Here is a 24,241-nt window from a genome sequence, read left to right on the forward strand (position 1 = left end):
TATATACCAACCAGTCTGGCATATTTCGAAAAAGGCTAAAGCTCGAGTATAGTTTGCATTGTGCAAAGAGGAAACTGCAGAAATCTGGGCTATTGCTAACTGATTTAAAAACCTGTGTATAAATTAGCTCAATAAACAGCATATTGTTGTCCAGATTTATCCAAAAACCACAACAGGTTAACAGTGACATGCCAGGTCAGTGGATCATGGCGAACCAAGAATCTCATGCTATATGAAGGGTAACACCTGCCTCCATATGGGGGCGTGCACTCAAGCAAGTGTATGAGGACCTCAAATCTATGCAAACTCTGAAACGTATCAAGTTTTCGCTGAACGGGAGGGTTTTCAGGTAAAAACGCCTGGAAAACGGCTTTGAAAATCCGGAAACGTATTTGCATCCCCAAAAACGTATTTCCCGCGTTTTTTTGCCGTTTCAACGCCTGATACGTATCAGATCCGGAAAACGGCGTTTTTGCCCTGTAGGGAGCCGTTTCCGGTAACTTAGGTCCAAACAGCTCACTGAAGAACGTCCTCAACCAGACAGCTCCACAGGAGGCCATACTAGCAGCTATTTATTCGGCCTCAACGGTGCTCAAGGCAACCGATTTCTGCTTCCTGCTCATCCAGGATATCGAAGCAGAACCCAAAGAAAAACAGCATTCAGAAGTGCTCTTGCGATCCAACACACTGCCAACCCAATCAGCATCAAATACCTAGGCAGCATCAAATATCTGGCAGTGTATCTCAATCCATGAGTGATTGTGCCCCGAAGATATCTCAGAAGATTCTTAACGGCAATCCAATGTATATGATGAAGCTCAACCATGTATTGGCTCAATGTCTGGACAGGAGTTCACCAAGAACATCAGTGCTCCTATGAGTTGAAGATACTCAGAAGCATTTCCCAATTCAGGTCCAGCAACACTACCACATAACTTCTTCAAGTTAAGTTCCATCCGAGTAGTCACAGGCTTGCAGTTCACCATCCCAAATCTTTCCAATATCTTCACAACATATTTTCCTTGAGAGAGGAAAATTTCACCTGGCTTTTGCCAAACCTCCAACCCTAGGAAATAGTGCATCGGTCCTAGGTCCTTCATCTCAAATTCAGAAGCCAACTCCCTCTTACATTTGTGAATGAGAGGGTCTGCACCTGTCAAAAAGAGGTCATCCACATAAAGTACCAGAATGAGAGGTTTATCATTTTCAACATTAAAGTAAAGGTTCAGATCGACTTCACTTCTAGTAAATCCCAACTTCATCAGATAGTTATCGATCATCTCATAGCAAGCCCGGGGTGCTTGCTTCAACGGTTCAACCCCTAGAGAGCTTTCTTCAACCTGCAAACATGAGATTCTCAATCATGAACCTCAAACCCCTCGGGTTGTTCCACATAGACTTCCTCTTTGATTGAACCATGCAAGAAAGCGGTCTTGACATCCATCTGATGTAGGTTCCATCCTTGCGAGGCAGCAAGGGCTATGATCGAGCAGATGGTGGTGTATCGGGCAACAGGTGCAAATATCTCATCGTAATCTACACCTTCCTTTTGAGAGAAGCCTCGAGCAACAAAGCGAGCCTTGAACTTTTCTGCACTTCCATCAGCTCCATGCTTGATTTTGTAGAGCCACTTAGAAGTGACAATTGATTTGTCCTGGGGTCTAGGGACCACATCCCAGACATCATTCTTCATAATTGACTTGTATTCTTCATTCATAACATCCTTCCATAATTGTTGCAACCAAGCTGAACTATACGGCCTCTATCAAGGCCTCAATATTGCTAAATACAAAGGTATTAATGACATCATCATCTTGGGGGACTCACTGATAACTATCTTGTATCTCGCTAAACCTGGCAATCCAAAGGACAACTCCCTCTCCCAGATCTTAACCCGAATTAAAACCTTAGTTAACTCCTTTCTCTCTAAGGAATTCTTCCACATTCTCAGAGGCAACAACACGGAAGCTGATTTGGAAGCAAATAAAGCTTGTTCTCTAGAAGAAGCCATCCTCGACATAAATGGTACCCTTAAGCTCAACCCTATTCCCTAAGGAACTATGATTTTCGTTTCTTGTGCTAAGATAGACTATTTGATTTTTCTGGAAATAAAGGTCTTTTTCCTATCTCCTCTAGCTCCTCTCTGGAAAGCGCGCTCCCCCTCCCTCTCCTTTAAACCCCCCTTCATTCTTTATTTTTCTCCTATCTCTCCACTTCCCTTTCTCCCATAGTCCCCTTTCCCCTCGTTCCCGTTCTACCCTTCCCATGGTTGCTCTCATATGTTTTTTCGCGACATCTCTTTTGCCCTTCCCATCTTATCGTCATCAATGAGACAATTAAAATCTCTACCCTTGACATGGTCATTTATGGTTCTCGCAACCATGCAAGGGTGGTTCTCTCTTATTCGCATGCTTGCCCTATTGCTAATCCAAGGCCAAATCCTTGGAATCTCCAGCAAACCTAATTTCTAATGATTTTAGAGGAAGAGTGTTCAAGCGAAGTTAATGTTGACATGAAATCAATCGTGTGGCAAGTCACGCAGATCGATGATAGAATGGCCCTCACCCTGGTCCAGAGATCGTAAAGCAATTTGGAAATTATGCGCCTCTGTTCGCGGTCAAGGAATCGTGATAAAGTTTGGAGTGCGCATTTAGTTGTGGCGTCCAGATGGTCTTTCTCTGGTCTCCTCTATGCAGAGCCTTGGATAGTGGTCCTGGCTCTTTATCTGGCGACAGGGGATTCCACAGCTCGTCACTTCAGTTTGTGGGTCATCTAGCGAAAAGGCCTTTCAGGCTCGTAGGGCTCTTCTGTTGACCCCAACACCACAAGCAAGAGGCTTCTACATGCAATTAAGCTCAGAGGTATCTATGAGTCTCCCTTGTTGAATCTAGAAACTTCTCAGTCTTTGTGTGGAAAGGTGAATCCAGGTTTTGGTATATTCATCCGAGAATTCTCTCTACTTCCTATGATTGTGGTCTTCCAGCAGAAGTATTTGGTTCAGGGACACTCCGTAATCTTGCTTATGGGGAGGATTTGGGTTGGTTGTTGGACGACAGTTAACTTTCTCTGCCAAGCTTTTACCCTCTAGGTCAGCAGGGCCTACCCCTGCCCATTCCAGTTCTGCAGTTCTCATTTATTAATGGACTCTAGCTCGGAATCCGATGCTCTTGTGAGTCCACCAATGTCCCAATTGCATTTTCGAAATTGAAGCACTTCAGCATGAACCATATGACCTACGGTTGAAATTCTGGAAGATGCATCATTCACAGGTAGAGCACGTAGAACGAACTTTAGCTCTCAAGCAGCAGCTGGCTAGGATGGAAGACAAAGTGGATGCTCTCCGAGGAATTCTTTCAAACCTTAAGTTCAACAAAACTGATCTTTTGGACCATGCTATGGACGTCTTTGTTAAACCTGATATCAACCTCAACAAGCCAGCTCTAGATGCTGATTGACCTCCATGTTTTTGAGTCGGGTTACAGTTTTGCAGAGTTTTCCTTTTTGTGTATGTATTTTGTAAAGAACAGTATAGTCTAGTTTTGTAATGTCTAGCTCATAGTTGCAGGAACCGCATCTTCCTTGATCAACTCTCACCTATCTTGGATTCCCAGGAATGGTGAAAGAATCAAAGTATTGGAAGATTCAATCCTTCACTCCCCACCGCAAGCTCGGGATCCAGCTCTCCTCCCTCTAATTGACTATCTAAGTAATCGGGGATTACATCTCTAGCGCAAATTTCATCTTGGCAAGAGGATGGTCTATGGATAATGGAAGGGATGGAACCTAGGAAATCTCCTCGACTACTTGATCAGTCTGAGAGAAGATTTAGTTTGAAATCTGGTTGGCAAGGCTCCCACCAATCAGCACCAGTTGGACAAGTTGGGATGGAAGAATTCTTCCTACACAGTCACTCAAGGTTATTTAAATTACTATTTCATTCACAAGTGCCTCATAAATCCTCTATTTGGAACAAGCTATGGTCTTTGAACGCTCTCCCTAAAGTCAATATATTTTGTTCGCTGCTTCTCCATAAAAAGATTCTATCTTTGGAAAATCTCAAGAAGAAAGGCATCTTTGGCCCCTCGAGATGCCCTCTATGTAAAAATCATGAAGAATCCATCAATCAACTCTTTCTAGATTGTCCTTACATCAAGTCAGTTTGGTCAATTGCCCTGGGTCCTCTCTTCCCTAGACTTTATTGGCCAAGCAATCTTCAGAACTGGTTATCTTCCTGGCGCAACCATTATTCAGGCTCCCTTCAATCCAAATTCCATTTCAAATCCCTTTGGATCGCTCTTCCCATATATATATGTTGGCAAGTTTGACTCTCCCGAAACTCTGCAATTTTCAACTCTTCCCCCTTTTCTACAAAATCTTCTGCTCTAACGGCCCTCGCTTTCTGTTGTGAGTTGAATCCCCTTTCTCTGGACCTGGGTTTAGATGATCAGGAAAAGCAGTGGACAGGGGAGTTCTCGCTTCAGCCTCTCTCTGATCCACCCCCAAAAGACCCTCACTCAAGATGGAAACTTCGCATGACTCTGGAGGCCTTGGAAGAATGGAAAACCCGTCAACTAAAATGGATTCTCCACTTTGATGGTGCTTCTAAGAAAAATCCAGGGGTGGCAGGAGGGGGAGGGATCTTATATAATCCCGATGGAATAGTTGAAGTCAGGTATGCTTGGGGTTTGGGAAGGAAAACTAACAACCAGGCTGAACTATACGGCCTCTATCAAGGCCTCAGAATTGCCAAAGACAAAGGTCTTAATGACGTCATCATCTTGGGGGACTCACTCATAACTATCTTGTATCTCATTAAACCCGGCAATCCAAAGGACAACTCCCTCTCCCAGATCAACCCGAAATAAAACCTTGGTTAACTCCTTTCTCTCTAAGGACTTCTTCCACATTCTCAGAGGCAACAACATGGAAGTTGATTTGGAAGCAAATAAAGCTTGTTCTTTAGAAGAAGGCATCCTCGACATAAATGGTACCCTTAAGCTCAACCCTATTCCCTAAGGAACTATGATTTTCGTTTCTTGTGCTAAGATAGACTCTTCGTTTTTTCTGGAAATGAAGGTATTTTTCCTATCCCCTCTAGCTCCTCTCTAGAAAGCACGCTTCCCCTCCCTCTCCTTTAAACCCCCCTTCATTCTTTATTTTCTCCTATCTCTCCACTTCCCTTTCTCCCATAGCCCCCTTTCCCCTCCTTCCCATTCTACCCTTCCCATGGTTGCTCTCATATGTTTTTCGCAACACCTCTTTTGCCCTTCCCATCTTATCGTCATCAATGAGACAGTTAAAATCTCTGCCCTTGACGTGGTCGTTTATGGTTCTCGCAACCATGCAAGGGTGGTTCTCTCTTATTCGCATGCTTGCCCTATTGATAATCCAAGGCCAAATCCTGGGAATCTCCAGCAAACCCGATTTCTAATGATTTTAGAGGAAGAGTGTTCAAGCGAAAATTAATGTTGACATGAAATCAATCATGTGGCAAGTCAGGCAGATCGATGATAGAATGGCCCTCACCCTAGTCCAGAGATCGTAAAGCAATTTGAAAATTATGCGCCTTTGTTCACGGTCGAGGAATCGTGATAAAGTTTGGTGTGCGCATTTAGCTGTGGCGTCCAGACTCCAGACAATCTTTCTTTGGTCTCCTCTGTGCAGAGCCTTGGGTAGTGGTCCTGGCTCTTTATCTGGCGACAGGGGATTCCAGGGCTCGTCACTTTCAGTTTGTGGGTCATCTAGTGAAAAGGCCTTTCAGGTTCGCAGGGCTCTTCTGTTGACCCCAACACCACAAGCAAGATGCTTCTACATGAAATTAAGCTTAGAGGTATCTATGAGTCTCCCTTGTTGAATTTAGAAACTTCTCAGTCTTTGTGTGGAAAGGTCAGTCCAGGTTTTGGTATATTCATCCAAGAATTCTCTCTACTTCCTAAGAGTGTGGTCTTCCAGCGGGAGTATTTGGTTCAGGGACACGTCGTAATCTTGCTTAGGGTAAGGGTCTGGGTTGGTTGTCGGACGGTTAACTTTCTTTGCCAAGCTTTTACCCTCTAGGTCAGCAGGGCCTACCCCTGCCCATTCCAGTTCTGCAGTTCTCATTTATTAATGGACTCTAGCTCGGAATTTGATGCTCCTGCGAGTTTCCCCCAGTGTCCCAATTGCATTTTTGAAATTGAAGCAATTCAGCATGAACTATATGACCTATGGGTGAAATTCTGGAAGATGTGTCATTCACCGGTAGAGCACGAAGAACACACTTTAGCTCTCAAGCAGCAGCTGGCTAGGATGGAAGACAAAGTGGATGCTCTCTGAGGAATTCTTTCAAACCTTAAGCTCAACAAAACTGATCTTTTGGACCAGGCTATGGACGTCTCTGTTAAACCTGATATCGACCTCAACAAGCCAGCTCTAGATGTTGATTAACCTCCATGTTTTTGAGTCGGGTTATAGTTTTGCGGAGTTTTCCTTTTTGTGTCTGTATTTTTTAAAGAACAATATAGTCTAGTCTTGTAATGTCTGGCTCATAGTCGCAGGTACCCCCCCCAAGGATCAGGAGGCGGAACGCATCCCGTACAGATCCGCCACCGATCCTCCGGCGGAACTGCAGATCCGATTCCGCCTTTTTTGGCAATTCCTAGAGAAATGGATCTGCGGGGGCTCGATCCACGGATACAGAAAGGATCGGCTACGAATCTGTGGAGGTTTGGGTGTGTATCCGCCGCGGATCACGAGCGGATCCGAGAGAAGGTGGACAGTTCACACAGTTCCGCGGGGCTTTTGTTTTTCTTTGAAATTTCGAACTGTTATGTGAGGAACTATGCTTTCTAAATACTCCCAAGGCGCCCCTTGATGCTCCCTAGACGCTTCCTAGATGCTACCTAATGGTAATGTTAAATTCTTAAAGTAAAAGTGACATTCTCCTTTATCTTTTATTTTCATCTTTTTACTTAAATTTTTAACATTACCATGAAATGACTCAGGATGTTTGGGAGTGGTTCCAACCTCATCAGACTTCATATGGAGAAAATAGAATTTTATATCCCATTCAAAATTTAACAGACTTAACAATTTTCAGGGTCAATAGGATTGTGGCGTTTCATTGGATAATATCATGTATGAGGGCATGTGATTGCCATTTAATCAAGAGCACCGAGCCCTATATGTACCCCAATGTTCGTGTTGTTGATTGTTGAACTTCTTTGTCGTGGAGTTAGCAAAAATGTACCCTTCACTCAACTCAAAAGCATTTATCAAGCATGTTAAGTTTTCACTACCATAATATAAGGCTTGGATTAGGCCATTTGATCAAACTTGGGCTCTGTTGACTAATATCCCTAGAGAATCGAAGTAGAGGCAAAGGCTAGACAAGAGAAGAGGAATCTAGATTCTAGATGGTTGATGCATCTAAATGGTTGATGTTGGAATAATTAATCATTAATGTACAATGGATGCCATATCTATCTTGATTTATGTAAAAAAATTGCATGTTTTCATGTCTTCTACAACTACTTTGGTATTTTGGATTTTTTTAATATAAAAAAAAAAAAAAAAAAAATATATATATATATATATATATATAGTAGGCGCTTCCAAGACGCTTCGCTTCCTAGATTTTTGGGAAATGATGCTTCTGCGTCCCCACTTCGTGCAACATTGGTCTGGCTACTGTTGCAAGAGGATGTGGCATTAGCGTCTCTTCTTTAATCAGTAATGTGTTATATGTTAATTTGTCGAGAGAGAGAGTCCAGTTCGGAGTCCATATAATGGTCAGTTGGTCCCTGTGGAATTGAAAATTGTACTCCCTGTGTACTTGCTGTGACCGGGCGCAGAATTACTAATAAAATTACTCATTTCTGTTTAAAAAAAATATCTGGCTCAACAAAACTTGAGCATGCAGAAACATCTTACTCTTGCCAAATTTGTAAGAACAAATGCGACTTGAAGACTCTTTTAATTTATTTTCATGTTCTCACATCTACAGGGAACAGAACAAAGTAGCAGATCATCTCTCAATAGAGGGGCTGGCAATGGAAGAAGGTCTTTGGGGGATAATGGAGCAGCAAGATGGAATTTATTTTGTTTTCTATCACAGACCATACAGGGACCGTTCTACTGGGGCAGAAAGAACATAAAATTACTGTTATATTGTTTCTCTTATCAGCTATTTTATGCATCACACTCAACTAGACAGCATCTATTAGCAGGGCGGATATCTAAAATTCACTCCTTTTCTGTTGAAATTTTCTGAAATATGCATTTTGTAATTTTTGGTCAAAAGCTGGAGCTAGTCAAAAACAAGCTCACGAACTCACACAACACAGTTTTTTATTTTCAAAAACTCTTCCTGAATGCACAGAATGTAATTTTGTATCATTTCTTCAAATGAATGAAATTACGGTTTTTTTCCTTCGGAAAAAAAAGCTGAAAATTTCAGTTTCTCGAACTGTACTTGTTTGGCATTCTGTATTGCGTTTCTGCGTTTCTGCGATTCTGGTTTCTGTTAACAGAGCACAAAGTACAGCAATGCCCAGTGAAAAATATAAACATTGCTTCTGTGAAACCTGAAAATTTCAGTTTCTTGAACTGTACTCGTTTGGCGTTCTGTATTGCGTTTCTGGTAACATAGCGTGACAAAGTACAGCAGTGTTCAGTGATACAACAAAATTGGTAGAAGATCACTGATGGCAACTGTACAGTGCAGTGACTATTCATAAAACGATAATTTCATTAAATTAGGGAATCTAATAACAACGATCCTAGATCGTAGACCAGCCACATTATTTAAAGCAATGCAGTGTGTGGTCTGAGAGAGCTGCAATAGTTTCAGCATGTTGGGGATGTTCAAATGGCACAGTATCCATCAAGTTACATATCCTAACAGATAGTTATGTAGAGGTCTAAAGGATCAGCAGCAGCAATCTAATGGCAACGTTTACAAAGATCTTTAATGCAAATAACAGAAAGAAAGAAACGATAAGCATGAAATTACTGATCAAATTGCTCTGCTTTCAATGCTACAAATGGAGTTTGGTATTTAGGGTTTAGCATTAGGTCAAAATTGAAGCTGCCATCGAGGTTTTGCTCAAATGGGTACTCTGCAGATACGTTAAGTAAACGTTAGACATGCATACCTCTGCATTCGGGGAGAAGCTTGATGAACCAGGCATGAAGCCGGATTCCATCCGCCGATGTAAGCCATACGTCCTCGTATGTGAGGCGAAGTCTGGCAGGAGTGATTGGGTAGCCCTTGGTCATGCCGGGAACCACAGGAACGTACACCAATTTCTCCTGAAACGCCACCAGCAGCGCAATGCAAGTGCAGAGGACACCTCCCAGTCCATACATTCCGTACAAAAATGAATTCAGAAAGCTCGCCATCTGGCTCCCCCTCCCTTCTCCTCGCGGGTTCTCAGAAGATTGAAGAGCCTGCTTTTTCCAACCACGTCGGAGGTTTTACATAACCCTGCCCTCCCTGTATTAATTAACATACCCTGCGCTTATTCCCAAAAAACTGCTGACGACCTTTCCTCAGCTGGGAATAATGTGCTTTGGGGTGTGTGTCAAATGAATCGCATCTGATGTAGGACATTATAATTTTGGATTATTGAGACGGTATGAGAAAACGTGAGAGCCTATCATACCTAGTAGTTTTTGGAAATAGTGCAGAAAAATATTGGATAGTGGGGTAGACCATGACACCATCGTTCATAGATTAGGCATGGAGAGAAGAGGAAAACTCCGGAGTTATTGGATCATGGAGCCCATGACACTGCCTTAATTTGTAGTAACAATGTTTTAATGTTAGTTTATCTGGATGTCATTTTATAGGTTTCAATCTCAGGTTTACTTGTTACCACTTATGCTAAGCTGAAGAGTAACTAACTCGATCTCGAGCCTGCTAGTGACAAGTGGTCCACTAAGTTTCTTCAATAACAAACGACAACGACAATTTCCTTCTCATTAAAACATAAAAATATTTTAATATTTTTCTTTTACGGACAAGGAGAATTTACTAAATTCTTAATCGGTAAAATCATTTCTAACATTATATTAAAAATTATATTATTTTTTATAATTAATTTAAATTATAATATATTAAAATAAATTTTTAAATGAAAATATATTTAGAAAGAAGGAAATAAATTATTTTAACGTCCATGAGGCTAAAGATAGTCTTGTGACAGATTACTTCTTCATCTGCTTGATGTATTCGGCCCTTTTTCTGTGAAGCTTCACAATAAATGCTCCCAGCCAGGCTGGGATTTCAAATTCTTGCTGCCCGTCAAATGAAAATTTGATAACCTTTTAGTATTTCTCACACCTTTCATTTTAAGTTTTAAGCAAATTTGTGAGTGTCAATTTCTTTTTATCAAAAAATTCTCTTTCAGCTACTTTTTGCATTTCAACCTTATTTTTCATGCCTCTCATTTTAAGTTTTAAGCAAACTTGTTAGTGTCAACCTCTCTTTATCAAAAAAAATTGTCTTTCAACTACTTTTTTCATTTCAACCTTCATTAATCTCCGTTTTAAAAAACTCTTTTTCAACTACTTTTTACATTTCAAAATTCATTAATCTCCTTCCAAGAATACTTTGTTTCTTCCTAAATTAGGAAAATGAATCAAGGCTTATTTCAACATGAAGCCTTGTGAAAGCTAAATAAAATGGTTATGTTAAACACGCTAATTGTGAAAATTTTGCTTTAAACAAAGGAAAGGTAAATAGGAGAACAATAGGGGAGCACAACAACAATATTGTAGAGTCCATGAAGGTTAAATAATCTTTACTGACAGGCTAATTTTGAAAAATTTGCTTTAAACCAAAAAGGTGAATAAGAGAACTAATTTTGAAAAATTTGCTTTAAACCAAAAAGGTGAATAAGAGAACAATAGGGGAGCACAACAACAATGTTGCAGGAATCCATGAAGATTAAATAATCTTTTCTCTAATATAGAAAGCAAAAATAGACATGAGAGGGTGGTGATTTGGATATTCAATATAGAAAAATTAATAATTAATTTTACTTTATAACTATTTAATATATAAAATAAATAATTAATATAAAATTACATATATTTTTTATAAAAATAAAAGAATATATATATTTTATAATAAAAATGAAATGATATATGAGTTTATATAAATTTTAAATTTAAATATTTAATAAATATGTCTAATGAGTTTATATATTTTGTTCTATAAATATTCAATAGATAAAGTCTTCAATCATCGTAAAATTAAATTATCTTTTTGCTCTTCTCTTTCCAAACCAAACCGTACACCATTAAGTTTGAACTCTCTTCGCGACCAGTTCAGTCCATTCATAATTCTAGGCATTACAAACCCTCTTCTATACTGATTCAATCCATTCATAATTCTAGGCATTAAGTTTGTTTGTAGAGGTATTATCAATTTTGACAGTTGAAATTTGAAATTATAAGTTTGTTTGTAGAGGTATTATCAATTTTGACAATTGAAATTTGAAATTAAACGTCATTTTGACAATTTACAAGTGTATAACACACGTCAACTTTAACGTGGAATTTTTTTCAATGGGCGTCAAATACGTCTTGGAACACGAAATACATCCTACAGGACGTCAAATTCTAGGCCTGCTCCCAGCGTCTCGACAAACCCCTCGCTAAATAGATTATCCCAAGAGCTAGCTGCCAGCATATCTGCATAACTTTCCCTGTTGTCTTTGAAGGCCTCACATTCTAAAATGAAATGTTTTTCTGTTTCCACTTTTCCGGAAGAACAAAAAACGCATACCCTTTCCTCCCACACTTCCTTTGGCCTTTTGCAGCGCCCTATTTCACAACAAAGTTGATGAGAATTAGTCCTTAACTGAGCAATAAGAATTTTGGCTCTCCAAGAGATATTGGCCTCCATGTATGTTTTTGGTTGATGATTATGAGTGGGATTAAACACTTCAATATAGTAATTTTTCTTTCTTCCTAGCTCCTTATCCCAAGTACGTTTGTCGAACTTTTCCATAACAAAAGCTTTTATCTCTTTGTTGTTTATGGGACACGCGTTCAAGCAAATACCCCATTTACTGAACTATTTGTTATTTTGTTGCATCCAAGTTTTTTTGCTCTTGCATAATCTATCATTAAAGACAACCTTAGGCCTTCTACCCTCTTCCATTTGCTCAAAAAAATTTAAATACCTTATGACTCGCACCATAGCAATTGCTTGAATAGGAGCAGTCTCTGTTTCACTTAACAAGATATCATAAGGAACTGCACTTTTAATCTTAAATTTGTTTGTAATCAAACGCTTCTGAATTTTCTCAATTTGTTTCTATTGCATGTCGAAGGTACTGCTAGCCCACAGTTCACAACCATAGAGAATCACCAGAATCACTAGAAGCCCAAAAAGAGTTTGAGTGGTCTTCCAGTCCCATAACTCTACCTCTCTACACCTATTTTGAAAAGCATAAAATGCTTTCCAACCCCCCAAAGTTCTTTTCTTTCTACAACCATTCCAGCTTAGATTTTTGTTTAAGTCAATTCCAAGGTATTTGTAATCCGCAACTTCTTCCAGAATGTTGCCTTCAAAGTAGAACTTATGCTGGTTATGTTTTCTTTTCTTAGAGAAGACCACTACTTTCGTTTTGTTGATATTAACTTGCATCCCCACACTTCTACAAAAATGCTCAAGGGATAGTAAGTGCTCTTGCAAACCAAGAGCCGATTTAGCAATCAGAATAAGGTCATCTGCTTACAAAAGAAGTCTTATAACAAACTTGCACAAATAGATACCATCACCCGCTTGCGAATTTAACCACTCCTCAAACTTGTTGATATATAAACCAAAAAGGGTAGGAGACAGTGGGCAACCTTGCTTGACCCCGATATCACTTCTAAAACTTTCAGAAATGCATGTTGAAGTTCTAATTTTGACTTTCACCTCTTCATACAGCCTATGCACAGCCGCTCTCAAATGTTTAGGAACCTCAAGTTCCTCCATTCTCTGCCAAAGTTTATCCCTAGGAACCAAGTCAAACGTTTTTCGAAAATCAACAAAACAACAAAAGACTTCTTCCTTTTTCTCCCAAACTTTTTCAATGATGTGCCTTAAAGTTATGCAATGATCAACTGTGGAATGCTTAGGTCTAAAACCTGCTTGCCCTTTAGCACGCTTATCTTTTTCTTCTGCCCACTTGCTAATTTTATTTTCTAGCATGCTTCCAAATAGCTTGCAAACAAAGGGTTTATCATGATGGTCCTATAATTGGAGGGATTATTAACATCACCGCTCTTGAAAAGAGGTATTGCCAGACTCGTTGTCCAATCTGTGAGGAGCCCTTGTTGTATGATGTTGTTGAAGATTTTTGTAATGTGAGGTGCAAGAATATTTGAGCCCCACTTTAGATATTCTGCTTGGAGTTCAGCTAAGTCTTTTGCTTTTCCAACGCCCAACTTCTTGATACCCATCTCTACCTCTTGTACCGTGAAGAGTTCAGTATCAGTGTTGACCAAGGGGGGAGGGTCAACCTTGGGAACCTGCTCATAGAGTTGTCTGGCATAGTCAAACCATTTAGAAGCTATAATATTATTTCCAATTTGTATCTTTTTCGGTTGGAACTCCTTCCAAAATAATTTGGGATTATTTTTCCCAAGGAAGATTAGTTCTTCCCTCCTTGAAACCATGAAATCGGCCTTTTTCTTGCTTAATAATTGCTTGTAAGATTTGAGCTTTATGTTATCCTTGTTTGACTCTTTCCACATTCTCCTTGCCTTTTTGCATTCCTCGTCAAATGAAGCATTAACCGAAAAGCAATTTGTTTCAGACTTCTTAATTTTTGTTCTTTTGCACTTTGCAAGTGCGCATTGAATTAAATGTGTTAATTCATGACTATGAAGGCTGTGAATTGTAATTTTCTCCTTCTCAAAGAGCCTCTCTAGCGTCATTTTGAAGGTATTACAATTTTCTGGGGTCAAAAGAATTCTGCTCTATGGGAGATTTTGTTGGACATGCTGAATTTTTTACTCTAATTGTTTCTTTCCAATCCAAGAGAAACATAAATAAATTGGCTTGTGAACTGATTTCAAATCCCACAGCTGATCTCCAACCAAAACTTCTTCCATTTTCTCACACAAACCATGCGAGCAAATTACATAATCTACCACACTTGCTCCATTGTAAGTATTGCAAGTGAAATTACCGAACTTTGCCCATCTAGTCAAGCCATTACAAATGACTAAATCAAAGGCCCCACATAGAGTAAGCAATTGTTCACCAAAGAGATTGCAACCCTTGTCCTCTGTAATTTTTTCCCACTGATGATTACTTTCTTCTGTAAACCAAATAGGGTCACAATCATCTTTACAACAAAGAATGCTAGCTTGCTCACTTGCAGTCCTCGCATTAAAATCACCCATTATAAGGACTTCACCTAGCTGCGAATATGTTGCAATATCTGCTTTTAAAGCTGCAAATGGATCTTTGTGGTCAAGCCCTCTACCTTTGTAGATTTTTGAAACCTGTGGCGCAAAATAGCATGTTGCAATTCTGACATGGTTTCCATTTTCTGATATTTTAAACCAAATGAATTGCTTATTTGAGTCTTCTTTTTCTAACTGAATGAGACGACCTTCTTTCTTCCTTACTAAAACCATGATACCCCTATGCCCTTTGCCATTCCCTGCTACCTTGTTCCACACTACCATCTTCCAATATCCTTCAAACAAAGGTGTCTTGCACCCTTCATGCTCATGTGTTTCTATGAGGCAAATTATGTCTCTATTTTCTGTAATAGGCCCTAACCCAGGTCCTCGTCTCCATGGGTAACCTCTGCAGTTCCAACAAACTAATCTTAAGGAAACCTGGGTATGACTTGATTGCTATTTATTTTGACATGCAAGACTCACATTTGAGTCTTTGTCCCTATTTTCCCATACCGACCTTGCTTTCTGATTTCCTGTTGAAGAGTTTGTTGCCTCTCCTTTATTACCATCTTGCTGCTCTGTTCTGGAAGGAGGTTCAAATTGCGCTATCACAACTTTGCCTTTATAAATCCATGCTCTCTTTCCTTCATCTCTTGCTGCCCTAACCTTTAAAATTTCCTCCCTTCTTTCCTCCTGTTGTTTTATAGTTAAATCTTCTTCTAAGAAAAAACGAGAACCCCTCAAGAGATGTTTCTTGCTTAGAATGATACATTTATGACGCAAGCTAGGCATAATGACTTTTATGGGCCTGGCTCTCTCCCCGTTAAACTTACCCACCCTCCATGCTTGGTATATTTGTCCTTGCCATAGCAACTTGTCTTTCAAGAATTTTCTTGCAAGGTCAAGAGTACATTCATTTTTCCCATAGTCTTTCACCCCTTTAATAATTATGTTTGCTACCCTATTTTGTCTTTCCTTGCCTTCACTATCTTGCATGTTGTCAACCTGAACATTTGTTTCTCCTTCCTTATTAGCAAAATTGCTAATAACTTGAGCCCAAGTTTTGGAAACTTTGGTGGAATCCTCTTTCGTTTCTTCTCTTGCGTTCTCTTCATGGTTGTTTATTTGGGCAATCATTTTCCCTTTATCTTGGGATGATTTCACATTCACCACGTCTATACTTTCCACTACATATTTCTTTATGTTTTGCACATCCGCCTTCATGCATTGCCATTCTGTCTTCCCTATCAAAGGAGCTTCCTGTAGCAATGCCACTTGTTCTTTTAAATTTTTATTGCTTTCTACTAATGCCTTGTTCGCAGTCGTTATTATATGAATTTTATGATCTCTTTCCCGCCCTTTAGCTTCTAAAACCTCCAACCTTTGTTTTGCATTTAACAATTCTTTCACATAAAGATCAGATGACCAGGTGAGAGGTGCGGATGTGGGACTATATAAGGCAGAATCATCAACGAATTTTCCTTTTGACTTCTTGTTGCCTGCTTGTGGAGGAGACTTGTTTGAGTGCTTTTTGTGAAGGGCTCGATTACTTTTCTTTTTAGACCATTTCTTCCTTATTTGCTCCCATTTTAGATGGGCTTCTTCGTTTTAAAATGCGCCGATATTGTTTGGCATTGACCCAAACCCACTTCCCAGCTTTGGCAGATGAGGCAATTTTCACTTATCCAAATTCATTTGTCTCCACATGTTCTAAAATTTTTGGTTCCTTTGTCATGTTTGAATGCATTTGTTGTTGCTTGATCGCTGCTCGATACTTTTGCGGCATAAAAACTCCCTGCTCTCACACTGCTCACTGTTCACTACTCGTTGCTCTCATTGCTGCCCACACTGCTCTGCTCATACTGCTGACCACACTATTACAAATTAGGATAGTGGTTTTTTTATTTTTTTCCGAGGAATTTGGTCTTCTTTTTTTAAACAAATGATTTTGGAACTATTTGAATCGTGCTTGTTATGGTGAAAATGGATTGGGAATAATCAAAAAAAGTTGGGCACCCAAAATCTTAAAGTTTGATAGCTATAATTTAGATTTCCAAAAAAAATTGTTGGATTTGGTCAAAATCATGCCTAAATTTCCATTGTTTTCCAGAAAATAAATGTAGCCTCGTTAGAATAAGCATTTAAAAAATAAATATTATTATAATCAACTTAAATCCATCTTAACTTGGGATCTACTAAGCGAAAAGAGGGATCAAATTTCTTTTCACTTTAAAAGAGGTTTGTATCTCAAAAAATTTGATCCCTCAGATTGGATGCTTCTGTGATTCATGATATAAGCCAAGATCTTCCAGATAAATCACATAGAAAACTTAGGGTCGACGCGTTTTGAACCTCTATCTAGGTTCATCATCATTCTTGTCCTAATCACGAACCTAGATAGAGGTTCGAAACGTGTCGACCCTAAGTTTTCTATGTGATTTCTCTGGAAGATCTTGGCTTAAATTTGATCCCTCTTGACTCTTGGTAGGATTTAAGATGGATCTAAGTCAATATATATATATATATATATATATATATATATATATATATATATATATATATATATCTCTCTGGAAAAACCATGGGTTCAGAAATTGAAGCTTATTGGTTTTATTTTATTTATTTTTTTCAATTTTGTTTTATTTTTATGTAATTTGACTAAGTCAAAATGTTTATATAATAAGACAGAACAAGATACTACATCTCTTCCATAGGACAACAGGGGGCATTACAACAACATGGGGCTTCTGTGACAGCATGGGAATCGCGATTTTTGTTTGGTGGGGATTTCTTTGATCTTTTTCAGCATCAAACTCAAAGCAGCAGTGGGGCAACCAGCTTCGAACTTGGGCGTGTTGTTTTTGTAGAGATATTTATTGTAACTGGTGGTATGTCTACAAATACGACAATGCAAGCAACATTTACAGTTGTTTAAAGAATAGTTGTGTATGGCAATGGCAAAGCCACATGAAGTTTAGCCTTTTTTCTGAAGAATTTGTTGGTATGGTGCAGGGGTTTTTCTGAATAAGTTGAATTTGCATTGCATGCCACAATCGCCTTGCTTTAAGGCAAGGTGTAGAGATTGATGTTTCAAGGAAAAGCGTAGAGATCAGTTGCCATTATCGTTTAACCCTCTCAATTCAAGGACTTCTTCGCCGAACCAACCAAAGTTGAATTTTTGAAGGTTCATGTGAGGCATTATTACATCAGGTTATCATGTAAATGTCAGGGTCAGCCACAGTCAAGGAATTAGGTCATCAATCGACAAAGGAGTTGATTTTGGTGTGTTAGTCATTTACATAGCGTTAACATCATTAAATGTAGTGCCAAATTTATTGCCAAGCTTATGCATTCAAAAAATCTTTGGGGGGGGAATTTTAAAATTCACTGTTTCAAGCACTGAATAATTGAATCAACCAGAGATGCATTCAAACATGACAACGGAACAAGAAATTTCAGAACCTGCGGAAACAAATGATCTAGGACAAGTGAAAATTGCCTCATCATCCAAAGTTGGGAAGTGGATTTGGGTCAATTCCAAACAATATTGGGGCATTTTAAAAGAAAGACTAACCCGTCTAAAATGGGAGCAGACAAGGAAAAAATGGTCTCACAGGGAAAGTACTCGAGCCCTTCGCAATAAGCACTCAAACAAATCCCCTCTACAAGCATGTGGCAACAACAAGCCTACAGGAAAAACCATTGATGATTTTGCCTTTTATAGTCCCACATCCACACCTCTCACCTGGTCATATGATCTTAATGTGAAAGAATTGTTAAATGAAAAACAGAAGTTGGAGGTTTTAGAAGCTAAAGAGTGGGAAAGAGATTTAAAAATTCATATAATCACAGCTAAAAACAAGGCTTTAGCATAAATAAATAAAGTTTTGAAAGAACAAGTGGCATTGCTACAGGAAACTCTCCTAATAGGGAAGACAGAATGGAAACGCATGAAGGCAGATGTGCAAAACATAAATAAATCTATAGTGGAAAGTAGAGAGGTGGTGAATGCCAAATTATCCCATGATAAACAGAAAGAGGTTGCCCAAATAGACAACCATGAAGAGAAAGCAAGAGAAGAAAGGAAAGGAGATTCCACAAAAGTTTCCAAAACTTGGGCTCAAGTTATTAGCAATTCTGTTAATAGGAAAGGAGAAACAAACATTTGTGTTGGCAACATGAAAGATAGAGAAAGCAAGGAAATACAAAATAGAGTAGTAAACATAATTATTAAAGGGGTGAAATAATATGGGAAAAATGAATGTACTCTTGACCTTGCAAGGGAATTCTTGAAAGATAAGTTGCTATGGCAAGGACAAATATGCCAAGCATGGAGGGTGGGTAAGTTTAACTGTGAGAGAGTCAGACCCATAGAAGTCATCGTGCCTAGCTTGCGTGATAAATATATCATTCTAAGCAAGAAGCATCTCTTGAGGGGTTCTCGTTTTTTTCTAGAATAAGATTTAACTGTAAGATAACAAGAGGAAAGGAGGGAGGAAATGTCAAAGGTTAGGGCAGCAAGAGAGCATGGATTTATAAAGGTAAAGTTGTGATAACGCAATTTGGATTTCCTTCCAAAACAAAGCAGCAAGATGGTAATAAAGAAGAGGCAACAAACTCTTCAACGGGAAATCAGGAAGCAAGGTCAGTATGGGAAAGTAGGGACAAAGACTCAATTGTGAGTCTTGCATGTAAAAGAAAAATAGCAATCGAGTCATACCCGAGTTTCCTTAAGATTAGTTTGTTGGAACTATATAGGTTATCCATGGAGACGAGGACCTAGGTTAGGGCCTATTGCAGAAGATAGAGACATAATTTGCCTCATAGAAGCACATGAGCATGAAGGGTGCATGACAACTTTGTTTGAAGGATACTGGAAGATGGCAGTGTGGAACAAGGCAGCACGGAATGGAAAAGGACACGAGGGTATCATGGTATTAGTGAGGGAAAAATAAGATCGTCTCATTCAATTAGAAAAATAAGACTCAAATAAACAATTCATTTGGTTTAAAATAACAAAAAATGGAAATCACGTCAGAATTGCAACATGCTATTTTACGCCGCAAGTTTCAAAATTTTACAAAAGTAGAGGGCTTAACCACAAAGATCCCTCTGCAGCCTTAAAATCATATATTGCAACATATTCTCAGCTAGGTGAAGTCCTTATAGTGGGTGATTTCAATGATAGGATTGCATGTGAACAAGCTAGCATTCTTTGTTGTAAAGAAGGCTGCGACCCTATTTGGCTTACAATAGAGAGTAATCATCAGTGGGAAAGAATTTTAGAGGACAAGGGCTACAATCTCTTTGGTGAATAATTGTTTACTCTATGTGGGGCCTTCAATTTAGTCATTTGTAATGGTTTGACTAGATGGGCAAAGTCTGGTAATTTCACTTGCAATACTTACAATGGAGCAAGTGTAGTAGATTATGTAATTTGCTCGCATGGTTTGTGTGAGGAAATGGAGGAAGTTTTGATTGGATATCAACTTTGGGACTTAAAATCATATCAAAGTCAATTTATTTAAGTTTCTCTTGGACTACAAAGAAGCAATTAGAGTCAAAAACTCAATGTGTTCAACAAAATCTCCCAAAGGGCATAATTCTTTTGACTCGATAAAATTGTAATACCTTCAAAATGACGCTAGAGAGGTTCTTCGAGAAGGAGAAAATCCCAATTCACGGCCTTCATAGTCACAAATTAACACATTTAATTCAAAGTGCACTTATAGAGTGAAAAAGAACAAAAATTAAGAATTTTGAAACAAATTGCTTTCAGTTAATGCTTGGTTTGACGAGGAATGCAAAAACGCAAGGAGAACGTGGAAAGAGTCAAATAAGGATAACATAAAGCTCAAAGCTTACAAGCAAATATTAAGAAATAAAAGGGTAGATTTCATGGTTTTAAGGAGGGAAGAACTAATCTTCCTTGGGAAAAATAAACCAAAATTATTTTTGGAAGGAGCTCCAACCGAGAAAGATGCAAACTGAAAATAGTATTACAACATCTAAATGGTTTGACTATGCAAGAAAACTCTATGAATAGGATCCCAAGGTTGACCCTACCCCCTTGGTCAACATTGATACTAAACTCTTCACGGTGCAAGAGGTAGAGATGGGTATCAAGAAGTTGGGTGTTGGAAAAGCAAAAGACTTAGTTGAACTCCAAGCAAAGTATCTAAAGTGGGGCTTAAAGATTCTTGCACCTCACATTACAAAAAAATTCAACAACATCATACAACAGGGATTCCCCACATATTAGACAACTAGTCTAACAATACCTCTTTTCAAGAGTGGTGATGTCAATAATCCCTCCAATTATAGGACCATAATGATAAACCCCTTGTTTGCAAAGTCATTTAGAAGCATGCTAAAAATTAAAATATGCAAGTGGGCAGAAGAAAGAGATAAGTGTGCTAAAGGGCAAGCATTTTTTAGACTTAAACATTCCACAGTTGATCATTGTATAAATTTAAGGCACATCATTGAAAAAGTTTGGGAGAAAAAGGAAGAAGTCTTTTATTGCTTTGTTGATTTCAGAAAAGCGTTTGACACGATTCCTAGGGATAAGCTTTGGCACAGAATGGAGGAACTTGGGGTTCCTAAACATTTGAGAGCATTTGTGCATGGCCTATATGAAGAGGTGAAAGTCAAAATTAGAACTTCAGTTGGCATTTCTGAAAGTTTTAGAAACTATATTAGGGTCAAGCAAGGTTGCTCATTGTCTCCTACCCATTTTGGTTTATATATTGACAAGCTTGAGGAGTGGTTAAATTCGCAAGAGGGTGATGGTATCCATTTGGGTAAGTTTGCTATAAGACTTTTTTTGTATGTAGATGACCTTATTCTGATTGCTAAATCTGCTCTTGTTTGCAAGATCACTTGCTATCCCTTCAACATTTTTGTAGAAGGGTGGGGATGCAAGTCAATATTAGCAAAACAAAAGTAGTGGTTTTCTCTAAAAAAGGAAAACATAACCAACATAAGTTCTACTTTGAAGACAACATTCTGGAAGAAGTTGCAGATTACAAATATCTCGGAATTGACTTCAACAAAAATCTAAGTTGGGATGGTTATAGAAAGAAAAGAACTTTGGGGGCTTGGAAACCATTTTATGCTTTTCAAATTAGGTGTAAAGAGGTAGAGTTATGGGACTGGAAAACCACTCAAACTCTTTTTTGGCTTCTAGTGATTCCGATGATTCTCTATGGTTGTGAACTGTGGGCCAGTAGCACATCCGACATGCAATGGAAACAAATTGAGAAAATTCAAAAGCGTTTGATTACAAATATAAATAAAATTAAAAGTGCAGTTCCTTATGCTATCTTGTTAAGTGAAACAGAGCCTGCTCCTATTGAAGCAATTGTTATGGTGTGAGTCATAAAGTATTTTAAAAAAATTGAGCAAATGGAAGAGGGCAGATGGCATAAGGTTGTCTTTAATGACATATTGTGCAAAAGAAAGAATACTTAGATGCAACAAAATAACAAATGGTTTTGTAAATGGAGTATTTGTTTGAACACGTGTCCCATAAACAGTAAAGAGATAAAATCTTTTGTTATGGTTAAGTTCCACAAGCGTACTTGGGATAAGGAGCTAGGGAGAAAGAAGAAGTAATATATTGAAGTGTTTAATCCCAATCCCATTCATAATCATCAACAAAAAGCGTACATAGAGGCTAATATTTCTTGGAGAGCCAAAATTCTTATTGCTCAGTTAAGGACTAATTCTCATCAACTCCGTTGTGAAACAGGTCGTTGGAAAAGGCCAAAAGAAGTGTGGGGAGGAAAGAGTACGTACTTTTTTGTTCTTCCTAAAAAAATGGAAACAGAAAAACATTTCATTTTAGAATGTGAGGCCTTCAAAGACAACAAGGAAAGTTATGCAAATATTCAGGAAGCTAGCTCTTGGGATAATATATTTAGTGAGGGGTTTGTCGAGAAGCTTAGAGCGTTTATTGTGAGGCTTCACAGGAAAAGGGTCGAATACATCAACCAGATGAAGAAGCAACTTGTCCCATATGATATCTTTAGCCTCGTGTACATTAAAATAATTTTCTTTCTTTCTTTCTTTATTAAATTGTAGAACACCTCTAACACAATAATAATCACACACATTGATGTGGCACAATAGGATTAGTACGTCAAACTTGATTAAGTATATGTCTTTTGTCCCCTACCTTCTTGTGAGCTGCTCTATGGGTGCTTAGGCCTTTGCATCCTAATTTGTACCTAGCTCTCGATCTTAAGAAATCGTTTGCACTGAAATTGGTGTATAAGATTTTTTGGTTCGCAAAAAAAATAAATTAATCATATTTATTTTAAATAATTAAAATTAATGATTTATTTTCTTTATTAATTTTTTTTATCAATAACCTATTAAATTTATAGTTAATCAGGTTTATTTGGGATGATTGGTAGGAATGATTTTGTTCCTCCCCATCCAAGTTTTAAATAAATGCATGATAATTTTAATAATTTTTAAAACAAAAATAATAATAAGTAAATATTATTTTAATAACCAGAATAAATTCAACTTAAATACAGATCTAACATTGTATTTCTTCAAGCGCAGAATACAATGTGTTATTTTTCATTGTTTTACATAATTTTTAAAAATGATATATTATATATACGTAGCTAACATTAAAATATTTTACATAACATGTATATCAAGACATTTTATCACGCAAATTAAAATAATTTTTTATTATTAATATATTTTTAACTATATGTCAATATTAATTCATATTAAAATATTTTACTGATAACCAACATTGAATATTTGTATAGATACAACATTTTTTAATATATAATTTTTATTTTATTTTTGTAAGCTTAGGTAGGTCCTTTTTCTATTTATAACAAAACAAGTTGAATACACATACTATCAATACTGGCAGTGGGTGGCCTCAACTTGCCAAGTGGGAAACCAAGTCTGTTGGCCACTTATGCATATTATACGCCATCCAAAATTGGTAAATTAGCAGAGTTTCTACCCCGACTATGTAAACAAAGCTATTTAAAATCCAGTGTTTATCTATCGTTCCCACAAACATGCAAAAAAAAAAACAAAAAACAAAAAACAAAAAAAACAAAAAACAAAACAAAAAAAACAAAACAAAAAAAACAAAAAAACAAAACAAAAAAAAAAACAAAAAAACTAAACTAAACAAAAAAAACAAAAACAAAAAAACAAAAAACCAAAAAACCAAAAAACAAAAAGACATCCGCTAAAAAACAATAGTGACCTGAGAACATATGCTGAGTCTATTCCTTCGGTTCATCCTGTTTAGGCTCAACAATTGTTGGATCCGCTGCTGAGCCAGCATGCGCTGGTGTCCTGTCCACTAAACTGGGGATATGTCTCTCTATGCAATCCAGGCGAATATCTTGTTTACAGAGTTGAAATTGAATAGTTTGCAAGTCCCGTTTGTAATCGGGCATGTCCCTGATTATTAAAGCCATACCCATGGAGACTTGCTCCATTGCCTTACACATCACCCCCTTCATGAGCCAATATAAGTGAAGAGTCTGCTTGTACAGAGACATCCGGCCTCTCATATTGCCAGGGTCAGAAACAAGGTCTCTCCACTCTTCCATCTCTTCCTCAGAATCTTCTTCCTTCACACTATCTTCCATCTCCTCAATTATTTTCCTGATGCCTTCATCTGTGTCCCGCATGTAGGCTCTGGCTGCCTCCTGCACTGTCTCGTCCATGGGATGACGACCCCATATTTTTCCAGGGGTACCACTGACCTGGGGGCGCAAACTATTATTTGTCCTTCCTTTGCGTCCCCGACCACGACCTCGGGTTGTCCTTGCCATATCGCTGCTTCCTTCTATCT

The 24,241-nt window shown here is 38.2% G+C and overlaps 1 protein-coding gene across 1 annotated transcript in view; it reads right to left on the minus strand.

Annotated features, from left to right (window-relative positions):
- The window catches only part of WAV2 (alpha/beta-Hydrolases superfamily protein), a 135,046-nt gene extending 125,343 nt beyond the window's left edge, over positions 1 to 9,703 (minus strand). The window contains exon 1 of the mRNA XM_089459069.1: positions 9,132 to 9,703. Within this exon, the coding sequence (XP_089315195.1) occupies positions 9,132 to 9,378 (247 nt within the window). The 5' untranslated portion in view covers positions 9,379 to 9,703. The remainder of the gene's footprint in view (positions 1 to 9,131) is intronic.
- Positions 9,704 to 24,241: the final 14,538 nt, after the last annotated feature.

The sequence above is a fragment of the Pinus tabuliformis genome, chromosome 7, assembly GCF_031772625.1.
Source record: "Pinus tabuliformis cultivar Carrire ecotype Pingquan chromosome 7, CPIR1, whole genome shotgun sequence".
In the NCBI taxonomy this organism is placed as follows: Eukaryota; Viridiplantae; Streptophyta; class Pinopsida; order Pinales; family Pinaceae; genus Pinus; species Pinus tabuliformis.